Here is an 18,032-nt window from a genome sequence, read left to right as displayed (position 1 = left end):
GTAGAACAATACAGAAGATCTCAAAACTATGACATGTATGGAATGATGTAATTAAGAAAAGACAAAACAGTCCATCATTACTTTAAGACATGAAGGTCAAGATGTCTGATGAAAGACTTACAACTTAGTGTAAACAAGGCGTGAGATCCTCAACCTTACAGAATGTGATTTCTTTGCATTAATAAGTTAGACAGAGAGTTCTGCTGTACAGAAAGACATTTCTTTCCATGTATTACAGCTGGGAAACCTCTACCACATTAACGCTTCCAATACATACATTTTAAAATAAAATTAAAATAAGTTGGGTGGCATGGTGGTTTAGGGGTTAGCACTGTCGCCTTGCACCTTCAGGCTCCAGGTTCGATTCGGTCTCGGGGTCTGTGTGCATGGAGTTTGTATGTCTGTGCTTGGTGGGTTTCCTCTGGGTACTCTGGTTTCCTCCTACAGTCCAAAGACATGCAGATTAGGCTAGTTGTTCCCAAATTGCCCGTAGACTGAATGAGTGTGGGTGTGTGTGTGTGTGTGTGTGTGTGTGCATGTGTCCTGCGATAAAATGGCACCCCATCCAGGCTCCCTGCCTCGTGCCCTAAGCCTCCTGGGAAAGACTCCAGGCCTCCTGCAACCCCGTGTACAGCATATAGGATGTGAGCAAATATGTATAGATGTATAGATGATCAGTTTGTCCCTGATGAGCGAGCCGAGGGCGACGGTGCTGAGGGACAAACTCCCTGAGATGGTAATACTGTAGGAAGAAACCTTCTCAACCAGACTCAACAGGGAACCCATCCTCATCTGGGTGATAACGGATAGCAGGGATTGATCTGCACTCATACTGTGTGTTAGGAGGCTGGAAGTTCAGCTATAACAGGAGACATGTTTACGAGTTTCTAAAAGTGTTTCTAGGAATTTCAGTCCTGAACTGTCGAGCGACAGAAGTCGTAAACAATAAATCGGATGCTTCCTGCTTTGATAGATGCTCCGTGCTGCTCTGCTTTCACTTCTGAGGTCCGTTGTTTGTTCTCTGTAGATGCTTCTGCTCCTTTCGTCTTTTTAGATGCATGATGGTTAGACAGCTGAGTCTCGATCAGAGAAACGGAGGTTTGTGTGCCCTCAGAGTGCCGTGTGTACCCTGTGGCTGGTGTGTCCTGAGAGTTAATGTGTGATGGAGATGTTTGTGCTGCTTCAGTGAGCTGAATTCTTTTCCTCTGATATCATGCCATTTACTAACCTAATATTTACTTAACCATTAAGGTTAAGCAAAATTAATTATTCAGACAAGTGCATATAAACAACATGCTCTATATTTAGATCTTGGACTTTGTACTTCATTTTCATAATCACACATGGTTAAAATGCGGAATGAATAGAGGGAAGGAAGGGATTTGAGTAATATGTTGATATGTACTGTACTGTATATAGCAATGATGTGCATCCTGTAGTTCTCTGGGACAACATCATAAAACCAGACTCAAATGGGAAACCGCTACAGCACTGAATAAAAGACTTTAAACATCGCTGAAATAAAAAATGCTTCAGTGGTATATATGGGTTTATATTTCATCAAATCACAGCTCATCAACCCCGCAGTCATTCCCATGCAAGGTTACACAACCCACTCTGTTAATTGAACATCACATGCTGGTTTCTGATGGACAACAGCGCACCCTACTCCAATTAGAAATGAGCATGAGAGGTTTAACACAGGTGAGGACCTATTATCTATTATAGTTTCTCATTTGTTTTTGAATTTCTTTAGATCATAGCATGATGTGAGATCTTTTTAGAATGTTTCACTTTGTCAGACTGATTCTATTCTATTCTATTCTATTCTATTCTATTCTATTCTATTGTGGTTTTCCTGATTTAACAGGTCTGGCAGTATTCATGTCTGTGTGTGGCAAGTGAAGTTTAACTCAACTTTAAAAAAGATCTGGTTAATCATAGTTTATTCATGATTTAGGCAGCATGGTGGCTGAGTGGTTTGCATTGGTTTTAATTCTGGTGTCAGGTCTGTGTGCATGGAGTTTGCTTGTTCTCACCGTTTTTGGTAAATTTCCTCTGGTTTCCTCCCACAGTCGAAAGACATGCACATAAAGAAGGGCCCAAAACATGAAAATTATACATGTACAGTGGTGTGAAAAACTATTTGCCCCCTTCCTGATTTCTTATTCTTTTGCATGTTTGTCACACTTAAATGTTTCTGATCATCAAACACATTTAACTATTAGTCAAAGATAACACAAGTAAACACAAAATGCAGTTTTTAAATGATGGTTTTTATTATTTAGGGAGAAAAAAAATCCAAACTTACATGGCCCTGTGTGAAAAAGTAATTGCCCCCTAAACCTAATAACTGATTGGGCCACCCTTAGCAGCAATAACTGCAATCAAGCGTTTGCGATATTTTGCAACGAGTCTTTTACAGAGCTCTGGAGGAATTTTGGCCCACTCATCTTTGCAGAATTGTTGTAATTCAGCTTTATTTGAGAGTTTTCTAGCATGAACCGCCTTTTTAAGGTCATGCCACAACATCTCAATAGGATTCAGGTCAGGACTTTGACTGGGCCACTCCAAAGTCTTCATTTTGTTTTTCTTCAGCCATTCAGAGGTGGATTTGCTGGTGTGTTTTGGGTCATTGTCCTGCTGCAGCACCCAAGATCGCTTCAGCTTGAGTTGACGAACAGATGGCCGGACATTCTCCTTCAGGATTTTTTGGTAGACAGTAGAATTCATGGTTCCATCTATCACAGCAAGCCATCCAGGTCCTGAAGCAGCAAAACAACCCCAGACCATCACACTACCACCCCCATATTTTACTGTTGGTATGGTGTTCTTTTTCTGAAATGCTGTGTTACTTTTACGCCAGATGTAACGGGACACGCACCTTCCAAAAAGTTAAACTTTTGTCTCGTCGGTCCACAAGGTATTTTCCCAAAAGTCTTGGCAATCATTGAGATGTTTTTTAGCAAAATTGAGACGAGCCTTGATGTTCTTTTTGCTTAAGTGGTTTGCGCCTTGGAAATCTGCCATGCAGGCCGTTTTTGCCCAGTCTCTTTCTTTTGGTGGAGTCGTGAACACTGACCTTAATTGAGGCAAGTGAGGCCTGCAGTTCTTTAGTTGTTGTCCTGGGGTCTTTTGTGGCCTCTCGGATGAGTTGTCTCTGCGCTCTTGGGGTAATTTTGGTCGGCTGGCCACTCCTGGGAAGGTTCACCACTGTTCCATGTTTTTGCCATTTGTGGATGATGGCTCTCACTGTGGTTCGCTGGAGTCCCAAGGCTTTGGAAATGGCTTTATAACCTGTACCAGCCTGATAGATCTCAATTACTTTTGTTCTCATTTTTTTCTGAATTTCTTTGGATCTTGGCATAATGTCTAGCTTTTGAGGTGCTTTTGGTCTACTTCTCTGTGTCAGGTAGCTCCTATTTAAGTGATTTTTTGATTGAAACAGGTGTGGCAGTAATCAGGCCTGGGGGTGACTACAGAAATTGAACTTTTAACTGTGATAAACCACAGTTAAGTTATTTTTTAACAAGGGGGGGCAATTACTTTTTCACACAGGGCCATGTAGATTTGGAGTTTTTTTTCTCCCTTAATAACATAATCTTCATTTAAAAACTGCATTTTGTGTTCAATTATGTTATCTTTGACTAATAGTTAACGGTTTTTGATGAGCAGAAACATTTAAGTGTGACAAACATGCAAAAGAATAAGAAATCAGGAAGGGGGCAAATAGTTTTTCACACCACTGTATATATAAATTATACAGCTCTCCTGATGGTCACATAATGGCATCAACGATGATGGAACTACTGATGTCCTTAGGGGGAACATTTATTTTTATTTTTTATATATAAGAAATATATAATCTTATGTTTACAGTACTTTGAAGGGCAGAGAGATCACTTTTGATTATTGTAAAATCTGTATTGTGAAACTCATTTTTGCCGAGGGTGCCATTAAACACGGCATATTACATAATATGAATGTACATAGTTAAATGTAATACTAAGACACCAACGCACTATACAGTATGTATTATGCGAATACGCTGATTGGTAAACACTTTCATTTATTCTAAAACTTTCAGATTCCATTATGCAAATAAGCCCATGCTGATTGGTAGATTGATTCTGTTTACGCTTCAACACTTACTGTACGAGTCATTGTGCTAGTTAATTTTCTAATAATATTTAGATAATTAGTGGACTTCAGTTGCTAGGTAATGCATGCAATGACTGTTGCTACTTGGTGAACACAAACCTCTATTTTAAGCAATGTGGTTGTTGTTGTTGTTGTTGTTATTATTGTTTTAATTAAATTTATGTGGGTCATGCTCATATAAATCCATGTTTGCTTTAAAATAACTATTTTTATACTTTTAAATGATTTATAATTACTTAACCAATCATTAATTATCAAACCAAACATTACTTGTTTCATAAATAATTTATTACCAACAATCTGAATTTATTTTGCTAAAGATCTATTTATGCTAATTGGTCAATAATAAACTTTCATTCATTTCTGAATTCTTTTAGGATCCATTATGCAAATTTATGTAAATGAGTTACATCAGCACTTCCTCACATTTGCTGCATTCTTTTGATCATGCTTGGATTCTTATCCTAATAAAACGTTCTTCTCCCCCAGTCTCTCGGCTTGGCCAGGTGGCCCGCTCTAGGAAGAGTCCTGGTGGTTCCTACTGTACTCATCTGGAGCTCCAATGCTGCAGAAATGTTTCTCTACCCTTCTCCAGATCTGTGCCTCGTCCTGTACATGTGTTTTTTGTTTGTTTGATTTTTTGTTTTTGTTTTTTATTTTTAATAAATTCGCAAAGATTTATTCTAGTATTTGGAGAAAAATAATGATTTTAATCCATTTTGACATAATGCTGTAACATATACAAAATGTGAAAAAAAGTTAAGCACTGTGCATACATTACTGTTTGGATGCCCTGCCTTTTCAGTCTTAAATAATGCATTTGACACTTGGCAAGGATATTAAAATAATCCTTATAATTGGATTAGCAGGCTGTAGTGAGTGTTAAGTTAAAGCATCCTGTATACAAGTCAGAAAAATATATACTTTATATTTATAAAGGCTTATATGTGTATAATTAAATCACTTTTTAATAGAAAACAAACAACCCAACAAAAAAAATCACAAAAGGCTGTTTATTAAAAAAAAATTTAAGTTAGGTAAAGAGATATATGATAGCGTGACATGTTTTTCCCACATGGTAACATTTCGATCTCTCTCTCTCTCTCTCTCTCTCTCTCTGTGTGTCGCTGGTATTCCTCCAGTCCATGTCCTCAGGGTCTATTGGACAGGACATTTAGCTTCAGGCTTCTGCTGGAGGCGATACTCGTCCTCATTGGAAGAAGTCAATAACATCTGAATTTGAGCTGTCATGAAGACTGGTCTTTAGAGGCTAATTAGCGCTCTCTCTCTCTCTCTCTCTCTACTCTCTCTCTCTCTCTCTCTCTCTCTGTCTGAGGTATAATAAATAGAACTACGAGACTACATGACAGTTTTTAGTGTTAAGTACTTTAGAATTTATTATATTATAAAGTGTATTTATTTGCATGGACATATGCTAAATTCCATTCATATTTGACACAGTGATACTTTTCCCCTTCCATAATTTTATTGTTAGAAGATTACATTTAAACATCTGGGTTAATGCACATTCTTATAGCTATCTTGTATAAATATCTAACTAACCTGAAGCTGGTGCAGTGGTGCCTCAAAAGGTTAAGGCTCTAGGATACTGACCGGAAGGTTTTGAGTTCGAGCCCCAGCACCGCAAAGTTGCCCCTTTTTGAGCCCTTGAGTAAGGCCCCTAACCCTATCTGCTCCAAGGGAACTGTATCCTGCCTGACCCTGCACTCTAACTGGGATATGCAAAAGAAATTCACTCTGGATATGAATAAATGAATATTACATGACAAAATATTGACCCCACAAACAACTTTTAATCACCCATATCTAGAAATGTTAAATTCCAAGTTCTGAACTGATAAGTGTGAGCTAAGCAGAAACAAATGAAAGGGTTTTACAATTTTTTTTTTATTTAAACAGCAGAAATAAATACATCATCAAAACCATCATCGCCATCAACAAAGAGCAGAATAAACACTGTTGGAGTTCCTCCATATATAAACTCGGAGCATAAACTCGGATAAAGTTGAATTAAAGATACGATGCTTCCAGAAGACTTGTGTGTTTTACTGTCAGAGGATGAATGGGAGGATGGACATACGGAGAGCAGGATAGTTCTTAAATTCTCTGGTGTAGGTTTTGTGCTTCCACTTCGCCCATATCGTCATCTGAACAAATCCGATCAGTGTGAAGATGGCGACTGACCGGGACCGGAGCAATAACACAACATACACACAGTGACCCACAAATGTTACTGAAAATCTGTCCAAACAATCTGTCTTATGTGTCAAATGGACAATTTGTGCTAAAAGACAAAGCAGTATTTTATTTAAATCAACCATTACTCTCATCTGTGTGTTAAAAAGTATCATCACCACTGACCTCCAAACTATAATATGATACATCATCTCCAGGCAGGTCTAGTTGTCTATACTTTCTACTTCCCAACTAGTATACCTAGGACGAAAACCCCCGCCCTAATCCTAGCTCCACCGTAGCCCCAAATCAACCCTAATCCTAGCTTCACCCTAAAACTAGTCCAGGACTAACTCTAATCCAGCACCTAATCTAATCCATCCCTAACCCTGGCTCCACCCTAAAACTAGTCCAACATGCAACCTAATCCAATCCTAACCCCACATCAACCCTAGCCCTAGTTGAACTCTAACCCTAGATCCATGCTAGCCCTAATCAAACCCTAACCCTAGATCCGCCATAGTTTAACTTTATCCCTACAGTAGATTCACACTAGTCCTACTCCAACCCTAGTGCTAATCCAACACTTAGCCTAGGGATAGGGTTAGGTTATCTCTAGGAATAGGATTAGGCTTGCCAACACCTAACCCTAACCCTAGATCCACCCTAGCCCTAACCCAACACTTAGTCCAATCATTACCATAGCTCCACCCTAAACCTAATTCAGTCCCAACCCTAATACAACACATCTTAATTCAGTTCCAACTCCTCCTAGTTTAAACATCACTCTAACTAAATATTTACCATAATTCAAGCCTAAATCTAATATTTACATTCATTAATCTAAACCTCACCCCAGTCCAACCCTACACCTAGTTTAACCCTAAACCCTGTCTAACACAAAAAATTAGCTCTAGTCTTGGTTTAACACTAAGCCAGCACTGGTCCAAAATCAAACCTGGCACAATTTTTAACTGTATCACTGATATCTAGTCCAACCCTAAACCTAATTCATTTATCTATACATCCCTTGGTTTATACATAAAGTCAGGCATGAAGCTACCAAACCACAACCCTACACAAACCCAAAGACCACAATAATCCTGACTGTCAGCAAACCTAACAATAACCTAAAGCTGTCCAAGTGATGAACATAGTGAAAACCAGTGCCTAAAACAACGGATCAAATCTTACCCTAATGCGTACTACTGTACCTCTAGAGGCTAAACTGATGGCTGTGTTGGAATTACTCTGGAGTTTTAATTCCGCTATAGTTTTAATACAACTTACTGTATAGGAATCTCACCTGGAACACACTGAGTCAGGATGGAGAAACTCACCCACACTCCAACCTGCAGATCAGACAGGGAGTACGAAGACAATTAGAAGAGAGTCACAGTGTGTATGAGACATTTTATAGGCCCAAGGATTTACTGACCTCATATGTATAGTTGGGGCAGGAAACAAAGAAGAAAAGCCAAGTGAAGGGGTTTTTAGAGGGATGAGGAAAACTCCTGTATTTAGCTCCTGCTAACCGAATACATCAGAACACACACTCAGATGGGTTCTTACATGTTTTAGTAATAAAAGGAAGAAAGAAAGGAGAACGGCGGTAAAGTCCTGTATTTTACACTTACTATCTCTTCCTGATGTGCTGAGTGACCAGTGGATAGAGAAACTTCCCGCCTCACACAGCTGGAATTAAAATAAATCATCACTTCACTTCAGTCTAACTGTATTTGAACTGTATGAGGAATGTTCATGTTACGTACTCACACACCATGAACATAAAGAGTGCACAGAGGATCTGGGGTCGTCCATATGCTGGAAATGACAAAGATGATGAATAATAAAATAATAAGAATATATTTAACATGTGTGAGAAAGCGAAATGTTGGTGCTGTGTAATGACTTACATGGTGGAGTGTAAAGTGGGTGATTAATGTAGTATGCCAACCATGCAGCAAACCCCCAGTAATACATACAGTTCTGTAGAATGATACACAGTCACAACAAGAAAAAAACAAAAACATTTTATTAGGATACAATACTGAAAGGCGAGGAAAAACCTGGAAAGAAGGTAGGAGGTTGGGTCTAGGACAGATGGGAGGAAAGGAATAAAGGAAGGAATCAGCCAAACTGGCGTGAGTTCTCAGCTTCCTCAATTTTTCAGGAAGGAACTTGCACTAAATCTCAAAAAACTCTTAAATCTACAAACGCAGTTTAAAGACCTCCTTCTTAACAAAGCACTTTACAAAAAAATATTATCTGTTGTTCAAATTGTTATAACGTTTTAAACTGGTACATACAGTACAAACATACATAGACTCTGGCAAAGAGCATCGGCCAAATTCCATAAGGATCCCTTGACCAGCCATAACATAAACCACATAAACCACATGTTTCTCGTCGAAGCCTGTACTCCACTAGACCTCTGAAGGTGTCTGGCAGCAGATCACTCAAGTCCTGTGAGTTGTGAGATGGAGCCTCCATGGATCAGACTTGTTTTTCCAACACATCCCACAGATGCTCAACTAGAGTAAGATCTGGAGAGTCTGCAGGCCGAGTTAAAGCACTGAACTCTGTCATGTTCTTCAAACAGTTCCTAATCCATGTGGTGCAGTGTGTAAGTGTACATTATCCTGCTGAAAGAGGCCACTGCCATCGGGGAACCTCCTTTCCACGAAGGGATTTAACTTGGTCAGCAACAATGTTCAGGTACAGTAGGTGGTACATGTGAAAATTACAACTGGATAAATGACCAAAGATTTCCCAGCAGAACATCACCCAGAGCATTACAATGCCTTCAGTTGCTCACCTTCTTCCCATAGTGCATCCTGTTGGCATCTCTCTCTTCCCCAGGCAAACTGATGATCCATGATCAGACCAGGCCATGTTGTTCCATTGCTCAGTGGTCCAGTCTTGATGCTCCACGTCATTGCTCTGACCCAGTTGTTGAATCATCACAATTTGATTCTCGTCAAGGTCACTCAGATCTTTACACTCGGCCATTTTTCCTGCTTCCAATCCAACTGACTGTTTACTTGTTCACTTGCTGCCTAATATATACCTTCACCTGTCAGTGGTCATAACCTTAAGGCTGATCAGTGTAAATTGTAGATTGTGTAATTTAACAGTGATGTGCATAAGTATTCACCCCTTTTAACTTTTTATTTAGTGTAGTGTTAAACATTTGTACTGGTGTTTGGAATTGAAGGACATTTCAATAAAGCATGTCTTTTATAAAAAGACAATAACTAAATCACAATATACACACTGCAATATTTAGTGTGTGTGTGTGTGTTTTGGTACTCACTCTCATGATGACCCCTACAGGCAAAGTGCCATGGGTGAAGTGATGCACAAATACTGTCTCTATCAATCTCTTAACGTAATGGAGAGAATGACACACACATGCCAGACTGAGAGAGAGAGAGAGAGAGAGAGAGAGAGAGAAATGAGGTGAAACAGAAAAACAGTATTATTTAAACTGGCCGTCAGTATTAGTTGACTCTGTATGTATCTGGTGGCGTACCTGACTGAAGGGTGGGGGCCGGGTGACGTGGGAGTGTGTGTAAGAGTGTAGACGTAGGGAAGCCGGGAATAAAAGAGCAGGTAAATCAGGAGCGGTCCTACATACTCCGACAGAAACACCTGCACACAAACAGCATACAGTCTCAGTCAAGTGAAACCAGGAAGGAAAACAGATTTAGGCCGTGCTGCAGGTCGTACCACGGTCCAGCCGACGCGAGGCCCGAGGTCACGGAAATACAGCGTGGCTGTCGCACCAACCGCTAAATTCTGTAAAAGCTCATCGTCTCTGAGCTCCTCCGATTCTGAAAGCATAGATCCACTGACATCATTCACAACAGACAGAAGTGTTATTGAGTCATAAAATATATGAGCCAATCACGCTCCTGTATGCAAATTAAGTCCATAAATCCACTGGCTATCCAGAAGCATCGGAAGCTATGGGCTTATTAATGAGAGATGAATTACGGATGAAGGGTGAAAATATTAAAGATATATGAGGATATAGACCGTGAGAAAGCAAAATCAACAAAGTGAAAATTGCAAACAAAGAGAAAAATAGAGAGTAAAAATAAAGAATACTGAGAAAATCAAAGAGAAATAGAAAGTAATTTTCACACAGAGAAAAAGAAAATAGAGAACGAACAGTGACAAAGATAAAGAAAAAAAGAAAGAAAGGGATAATTGTACACAAAGAGAGGAAGAGATAGTAGAGTGAAACAAAAATCACAAATAAATATAAAAAAAATAAGAAAAGACAAAATAGAGGCAAAGTCAAAAATAAGATAAGAAAAAAACAAATAAGGAAAAAGAGAAAAAAGTAAAAAGAAATTATGCAATAAGAAAAAAGGAAAAAAAATCCTCGAAAGACAAACGATGAAGAAAAAGAAAACATGAAATTAACTCACAAACAAAAGAAAGCAAAAGAAGGAAAATTGTGGACAGAGAGACGAAGAGAAAAGTAAAGTAAAAACTAAAGGAAGAGATAATGAGTACTAAGGAAAGAAAAAGGAAATGAAAAGAAACAGTAGAAAGAAAAGATAAGTACGATGAAGATAAAGGAACATAATAAAATGATTTCTAATATCTCTGTTATACGCTGGTGTGCATCCATTATAGATCATAAAACTATAACACGAGTGTTTTATTAAAATCTATTGATGTTACATGTATTGCTGTGAAGCCGGTGAGCTCATGTTCTGTTCTCAGTAACTGATTGTGTGAATGAGGTGACGTCTATAACGGAGACATGACTGGAGTCTCCGTGAGACGTGTTCTTGTGTAAGAGCAGCGGTTTTGATACGACTCACTGAGTTAATGTGAAACTAGAGTGATTTAAAGGGAAAGTGTTGTAAAAAAAAATCCCTGCATGAAATGAAAGAACTGGAGTGGAACAAAGTACGACATTTAAACGAGCGCTCGTTCTGTACGTCCTGTCTCACTGATGTCCTTTATTCCACCTGCTGCAGAGGTGACCTGGAAGTCTATTCTTAGCAGGATTTTGGGAACATGATAACCTATATACCATTTAAAAAAAACTGTTAACACACACACACACACACACACATTTGTTATACTATTTAAATGTTGAAGTGTTTTGATTGTCTGTGTTTCTCTCACTGGGATGGAGTTTGAGTGATTGTCTTGCTGGATACCACTGCGGATCTGAAATAGAAAGGGCCAAAAAAAAACAATCTAAGTTTATTTACCATTCAAATTCAAATTTTATTTGTCACATACACAAACATACACAGTACGAAATGTAGTGAAATGTATTATACGACTGCCATTGACCCTAGAAGAGAGTTAAACAAATAAGAAATAAATATGAATAAAAGAAATACGATAGAAATTAAATTACAAAATTAAATTAAACTAGGAAAAATTGAACTAAAAATAAAAATAGAAATGTGCTATGAAAAAAATAGAACTAAAAATAAAAATAGAAATAGGATGTACAAAATAGAAATATACTGTGCAAATTGAAATATACTTTACGGTGTGTGCAAATATGCATGGAACAAAGTGTCTTAGTGCAGAGGTTATTAAAGTGTCTTTGTGCACTGGTCCAGGATGTAAACGTAAAACTGTAAAATGTAGTGTAGTTGTGAAGGTAGGTGTGCAAAGTTATTAAAGTGTCTTTGTGCAATGGTCCAGGATGTAACGTACGACATGTAGTGTATATATGAAGGAAGGTGAGCGTGTAATTGTCCATAGTGTTCATGGATGTAAGAAGATTGATGGATTTGACCAATTATGAAAATATTGTGTAGTTCTGCATAGTGGTGTGGTTGTGGTTGAGAATTGAATTAGTATTTATACCAAGACCACACCCTGAAATACATAAATAAAAATAAAGAAATCAAACAATAGGCATACTGTACAGTTTATTACACTGTGATGAAGGATTTGCTGATAATGTATATTATGCTGTGATTATGTTTCATGTTCTGATTAGACGAGACAGCGTCCATGAGTGATGATAATAGACAGTAACAGCACTAGGTCATTAAACTATATGTATCACTCAACATCATAGCTGTTGTAATGACACTAACTGTGTGTCTCGGCGTGGGTGAGAGTAGGTCTGTACGGTCCGCAGTACTGAGGAGAGAGCAGCTGTCTGACTAAACCCAAATTCACACCCAGTCACAGAAGCACTTTCAGTAAGAACACACATCTGATAACGTCTCCGCACTGATCACTTCTAAGTCCTTCTGAATCGTCTCGGAACCGTCCACGGCTAACGCTTAGCTACAAAGCTAACTTGCTTCTAACACAAGGCTGAATCCCAGATCCCTCTCTAACCCCTGATCAAGGGCACTACTTGGTGTGTGTGGAACAAGGGGGATTGTACACCCTACATAGTGCACTAGATTTCCATTTAACACTATATGGGACTTATAAATAAGGGCAGAATAAGTGTAGTTTATTCTCCTCACCGTTGAGTTAGTTAGTTAGTTCTGCCAGGTGCAGAAGGATGTGTGTAGGAGGATCAAAAGAACTGGTTAAATAAACAAACAAATCATAATCTGTTGATAATAAATGGTGTTTCTGGAACTGTTGTATAAAAGCGATCTCACACCTGAGGCTTTGCTGTTATACTGAATATCAGCACAGCTGTGATAGTTTCAGTACCCTCATGAGTACGATCATGTTACTGCATCACCATTGATTTGTATTATGCTGAGATTACGTATTATACTGTAAACAAAGTCAAATTGAGGTTAATCAGTGTCACTCATAAATAAGACAAAAATATTAGGAATGACTTACACACTCTGTGAAAAAGTTCTTTAATATCACCGATCGTGGAGTGATACTCAACCTGCTAACACACACACAGACACACACACACACACACAAGCAAAAGAATAATAAAAAGCCCTTAAAGTGTAGTTTTAGAAGAATAAAAACACAAGGGATGTACCTAAAGTCATGCACAAGTGACTATTTATTTATTTATTTACGTGACTATACACAGATACTACTCAACATGGTGTCCATCAAAAGCCAAGTTGATGGTCTCCCACCGCATGGTTTGTCTTTAATGCTTGTTTCCCCTTCCTCTTTAAACGTCTTTATCCATCTGTGCACAAAGCTCTTGTTAGTGACATCATCTCCGTGCACGTCATCTCCGTGCACAACATCTCCGTGCACGTCATCTCCCTACACGTCATCTCCGTACACGTCATCTCCCTACACGTCATCTCCGTGCACGTCATCTCCGTGCACGTCATCTCCGTGCACGTCATCTCCGTGCACGTCATCTCCGTGCACATCATCTCCGTGCACGTCATCTCCGTGCACATCATCTTCCTACACGTCATCTTCCTACACGTCATCTTCGTGCACGTCATCTCCTTGCACATCATCTCCGTGCACATCTTCGTGCACAACATCTCCGTGCACGTCATCTCGGTGTACGTCATCTCCCTACACGTCATCTCCGTACACACCATCTCCGTACACGCCATCTCTGTGCACGTCATCTCCCTACACGTCATCTCCGTACACGTCATCTCCGTGCACATCATCTCCGTACACGTCATCTCCGTGCACATCATCTCCGTACACGTCATCTCCGTGCACATCCTCCGGTGCAGTGTGAGACCATCAACATCAACAAAAAAGAAATTTAAAGCGAGTTGGGTTGGACGATTGTTTGGCTTGTACAGGAGACGATGTTGAGAAGTACCTACCTGTATATCGAGTATAGAAGAAGAGTTACTCTACCAACATGAGCCCCCTGAACGACCTATCTCAGCTGAATAAAAAAAAAAAACCATCATGGCCACTTTTGCATTACTTTTGGTACACCCGTCAAAATATAAATATAAAATAATTGCATCGTTATTTTCTTTATACATTGTAGAAATAATGCTTTTGACCTGTAGCTCTTGCTTCTTTCTTTTTTTCCTTTTGTTCCCCTATAAATGTTAAGACGGTGGTGAATATGTAAGTGTTTTTGTAATTATAAATGCAGCTCAAGTTCATGAATCATTTCAAGACATTAACGTCACATGCATAATTAATAAATGCAACAAATGTACCTGCACAGAATGAAATTGCACACTATTATTTCTGTTTGCATATTTATTAGTTTAATGTCATTATTTCTCCATCCTACTCATTCAGCTCGTGTACTTGCTCATCCTCAGTTCCTGACACACATTTAAGGATTTTGTAACTGCTGGTTTTGGAGTGTTGTAGCAGCACTACAGTGTAAAGTACAGAAAAGCAGCAGATATGAGATGGTTCGGTTTACCTTGTCCAGGAAACACAGCGGTTCTTTGGTTTTATTGTCCAAAATCTTTACCTGATGGAACACAGACAAATAGTTTATTGACAGCGTGGTGCTGGTTTTAATGTAAAACAGACGAATTATCTCTAATTAATATCAGTCTATTCTTTATTTTATACTAAAGTGTCATTCCTCTCATTTTTGGGTGGTCCTCCCAGCAGGTCGCTGTGTATTGGATGTGGCGCAGGTTTTACACCAGATGTCCTTCCTGACACAACCCTCCCCAATTTATCTGGGTTTGGGAGCAACACAAGCTGTGATCTGGCTCGTACAACCCTGCCAGTGCATGGGATTGTTCCCTGACCCGGGAATCGAATTCGGACCACCACATGCATCGCCACTCATCCACCAGGTAACAGATATAACAAATAAAAAAACTTAGTATTGCCATACACGGGAAATGAATATTTGTTAAAGGAGATTTAAACTTGTTTGGCCGATCGTTCCATCCAGAAGCCAGAAGTTCTTAACAGCAATTCAAACTATCAACTTATAAGACTGTCAAAATAGATTATAGAACATGAACATGATGAATATTAAGTGTGAAGAGAGCATAAGAATGACTTTAATCATCTTAAATAAGTGCATGCTTGAAACCCTGGAAAGATCATGAATTCACTAACATGTGCTAAACCCCAGAAGCAGATCTTCAGCTCTGAGGCTTCATGATCAGTGATCAGTGGGAGAATATAAAATCCTACCTGCTTCATCCCGGAGCCGTTTAAACCATCTGCTCTGTCCTATATCCTGCGTGAGGCTCTGAGCTGACGGTCTAAAACCGTTCCACTCAGGATCTCAGTGCCTCGGAGAGTACATGATGTCCTGATTAGCCTTTATGTGCCGGATGTTGGAGTCCTTGCTAACACAGATGACTCACGTTCAGCTCTTCATTCCCATCACACCTGTGGTGCTGAGAGTATAGAAAATCCACTTTGGGGAAAACGGCAGCTCCTGAAGGCGTCGGGTCTCCATGTATATCTTCTGAAAGTAATTCAATTACAGAGTGTTGAGAGGGCAACTGTGTGTGTGTGTGTGTGTGTACGCGTGTGTGTGTGTAATTTGGCCTAAAAGCACAGCAGGCCTGGAGATCAGCAGAACTGTCAGGCAGTAAAGCAGGAGAGGGTGAAGTCGCTCTAATGGAGAGCTGAAGATTGAGAGATTTAGAGATTTAAAGATGTACTGAGTGTAGAGCGAGGAGAGGACAGGGGTGAGGCAGAGTGTCACACACACACACACACACACACACACACACACACACACACACACACTAAACTAAGATTCAAAATGAACAAATAAAAAAAGAACAAAGTCAGGGGAAAAAAGAAAATGAATGAATGAAAATGTAACAGAATGACTAAGAAATAAAAAGCAAGAAAGAATAAACAAATGAAAGAAAGAAAGAATGAGTGACAGAATGACAGTATATAGATAGATAAAGACGTAAAGATAGTGAAAAAAATATCAAGATGAGTGAGAGTAAATAAAAGAACGTCAAGGAAAAAAGGAAAACGGCAGTGAAAGAAAACTAAAATATAGTTGTAAAAACAGCGATGATCGGGCCCAAGCAAATCGCCGCACAGGTACCACAGTGGGCACATGAGTTAAAGGGGGAAATGTGTCATCACGTGACGTAACAGCTCAGTCACGGTGTTGTGTAATGGTTTCATCTGCTCCCTTGCATTATCTCAATCTGCTCAGTGTCTCGAGATCGGCCTGGTCCGGTGGCGATTTGTATAAATGAGTCGTGCAGCAAAATCTTCTCCGGCAGCCCCAGCCATCAGGCATCCCAATGGCAGCACATTCCAACATCCAGGCCTTGCCATGACTGAACCATTTAAGAGATCAAAAATCTGTTCACAGTTTTACGCCCACAATGTCTGCATTATATTGGCTCGAGTTTGGTGCAGATCGTATAAATCACATTGCATGGGTTTTGCAAACAAGACCCCCCAAAATCCCTGGATAATCAGAGCATCATCTGAACAATATCAGAGCATCATCACTATCAGAGCTATGATGTCATAGTGCTTGGGCGCTAACCTAGAATTGCTTAAAGAAAGAATGTAAAAAACGTATAAATGAGTGAAAAGCAAAATAACAGGATAAAAGAGAGAAAGAAGTCCCGGGTCATCTGTATTCTTTGACAACCCAGAATGACAAGCCCGTATTACTCCAAAAAAATAATGGAAATAATATTGAACAACTGTATAAAAGTCTATATTCTGTAATCATAGTTTGCTCTGTTTTTAATTTTTATTTGTTTGTTTGTTAATGTTAAGGGCTCCCACGGATGGCTGAGCTGTGGAATTTTTGATTTCATACATACAATACTCTAAGTGAGAGGATGGGAGGATGAGGGAGGAGAGGCAGCGTGAAAGAGAGGCACTCGGTCTCGGTCCACTGAGCGACGATGACATGGCAGTGATCCAGCATGCAGGCTGCATTCACAAACATGTCAGCATGTGCCAGTGTGGCGCCGAGCGTCCTTGGAGTAACAGTGACGTCTGCTGGAAGAACCACTAACACTTACACTTAAAAATTTAAACTTAACAATTATTCCTTTTTAAGGTTTATCTGCTATATTTTGTTCTTAAATGAACAACCGGGTTGGGTTTTTTTCGTACATAATTATTAAATACGTAAAAGCTGGGTAACTAGCACCAACGCCAACGACACAAGAAGTGTAAAGATATCGGAATGAGTCATATTTATAGCACTTATCCTGTAACCGGGTCACAGAGGGCCTGGGGTCTATCGTAGAAGACTTTGGGCATGAGGCGGGGTACAACCTGGACAGGGTGCCAATTTATTGCAGGGCACACACTACCACACTACAGGGAAGTCTACTCTGGATGTCTTTGACTGTGGGAGGAAACCAGAGGAAACCCACCAAGCACGGGGAGAACTTACTTGTAGATCAAAAGTAATGCACGTATCAAGGTTGGACCTGGATTTGGAAACTAAACCTTTTGAACTTTGAAAACTGCTGATTCACCATTTTTGAGATTTTACTTTGTCTTATATCTCTGCTTGCACATAATAAAACACTGTGCTTCCTCAAAAGGATTGTGGCCTGGGACTGATGTACGTGCTCTCCCTGTGGTTTTACTAAAACGCTTTTTAGAGAAGAACTGGATTCTATACAAAGTCAAATTGGCTTCTGTCGATTTCTTTTAAAGGTTTAGTTCGATTTTAGTAAGTTCACACTTTAATTGTTTTCTTTTCGCTTGGTTGAATACTGAAATAAAAATGAATAAATAAAAAAAAAATCCACCATATCCGTTTCCTTTTTCGTGTCTGAGAAATGACTTCCACACACCAGCGTACAAAAGCAGCGGAA

At 39.4% G+C, this 18,032-nt stretch overlaps 1 protein-coding gene across 1 annotated transcript; it reads right to left on the bottom strand.

The window, feature by feature from the left end:
- Positions 1-6,094: 6,094 nt before the first annotated feature.
- tecrl2a (trans-2,3-enoyl-CoA reductase-like 2a) lies at positions 6,095-15,679 on the bottom strand. The gene is made up of 13 exons (XM_053494642.1): positions 15,394-15,679; positions 14,657-14,707; positions 13,165-13,216; positions 11,509-11,553; positions 10,090-10,193; positions 9,893-10,011; positions 9,674-9,779; positions 8,274-8,346; positions 8,138-8,181; positions 7,995-8,052; positions 7,796-7,887; positions 7,664-7,709; positions 6,095-6,361 (listed from the first exon to the last, which is right to left on the bottom strand). Exons 1-13 carry the CDS (start codon positions 15,400-15,402, stop codon positions 6,234-6,236), a joined length of 927 nt encoding a protein of 308 aa, XP_053350617.1. The 5' UTR covers positions 15,403-15,679; the 3' UTR covers positions 6,095-6,233.
- Positions 15,680-18,032: the final 2,353 nt, after the last annotated feature.

The sequence above is a fragment of the Clarias gariepinus genome, chromosome 4, assembly GCF_024256425.1.
Source record: "Clarias gariepinus isolate MV-2021 ecotype Netherlands chromosome 4, CGAR_prim_01v2, whole genome shotgun sequence".
NCBI classification, from domain to species: Eukaryota; Metazoa; Chordata; class Actinopteri; order Siluriformes; family Clariidae; genus Clarias; species Clarias gariepinus.
The sequence above is the reverse complement of the archived record's forward strand: the minus strand, read 5'-3'. Positions and strand labels throughout refer to the sequence as shown.

What these genes read in the sequence shown, in the direction of transcription:
- tecrl2a (XM_053494642.1), bottom strand. An exon ending in CAGCACATCAGGAAGAGATA is followed by an intron (nt 7,888 to 7,994) that starts GTAAGTGTAAAA and finishes GTATTCGGTTAG; the next exon opens with CAGGAGCTAAATACAGGAGT. An exon ending in CCTGACTCAGTGTGTTCCAG is followed by an intron (nt 6,362 to 7,663) that starts GTGAGATTCCTA and finishes GGTCCCGGTCAG; the next exon opens with TCGCCATCTTCACACTGATC.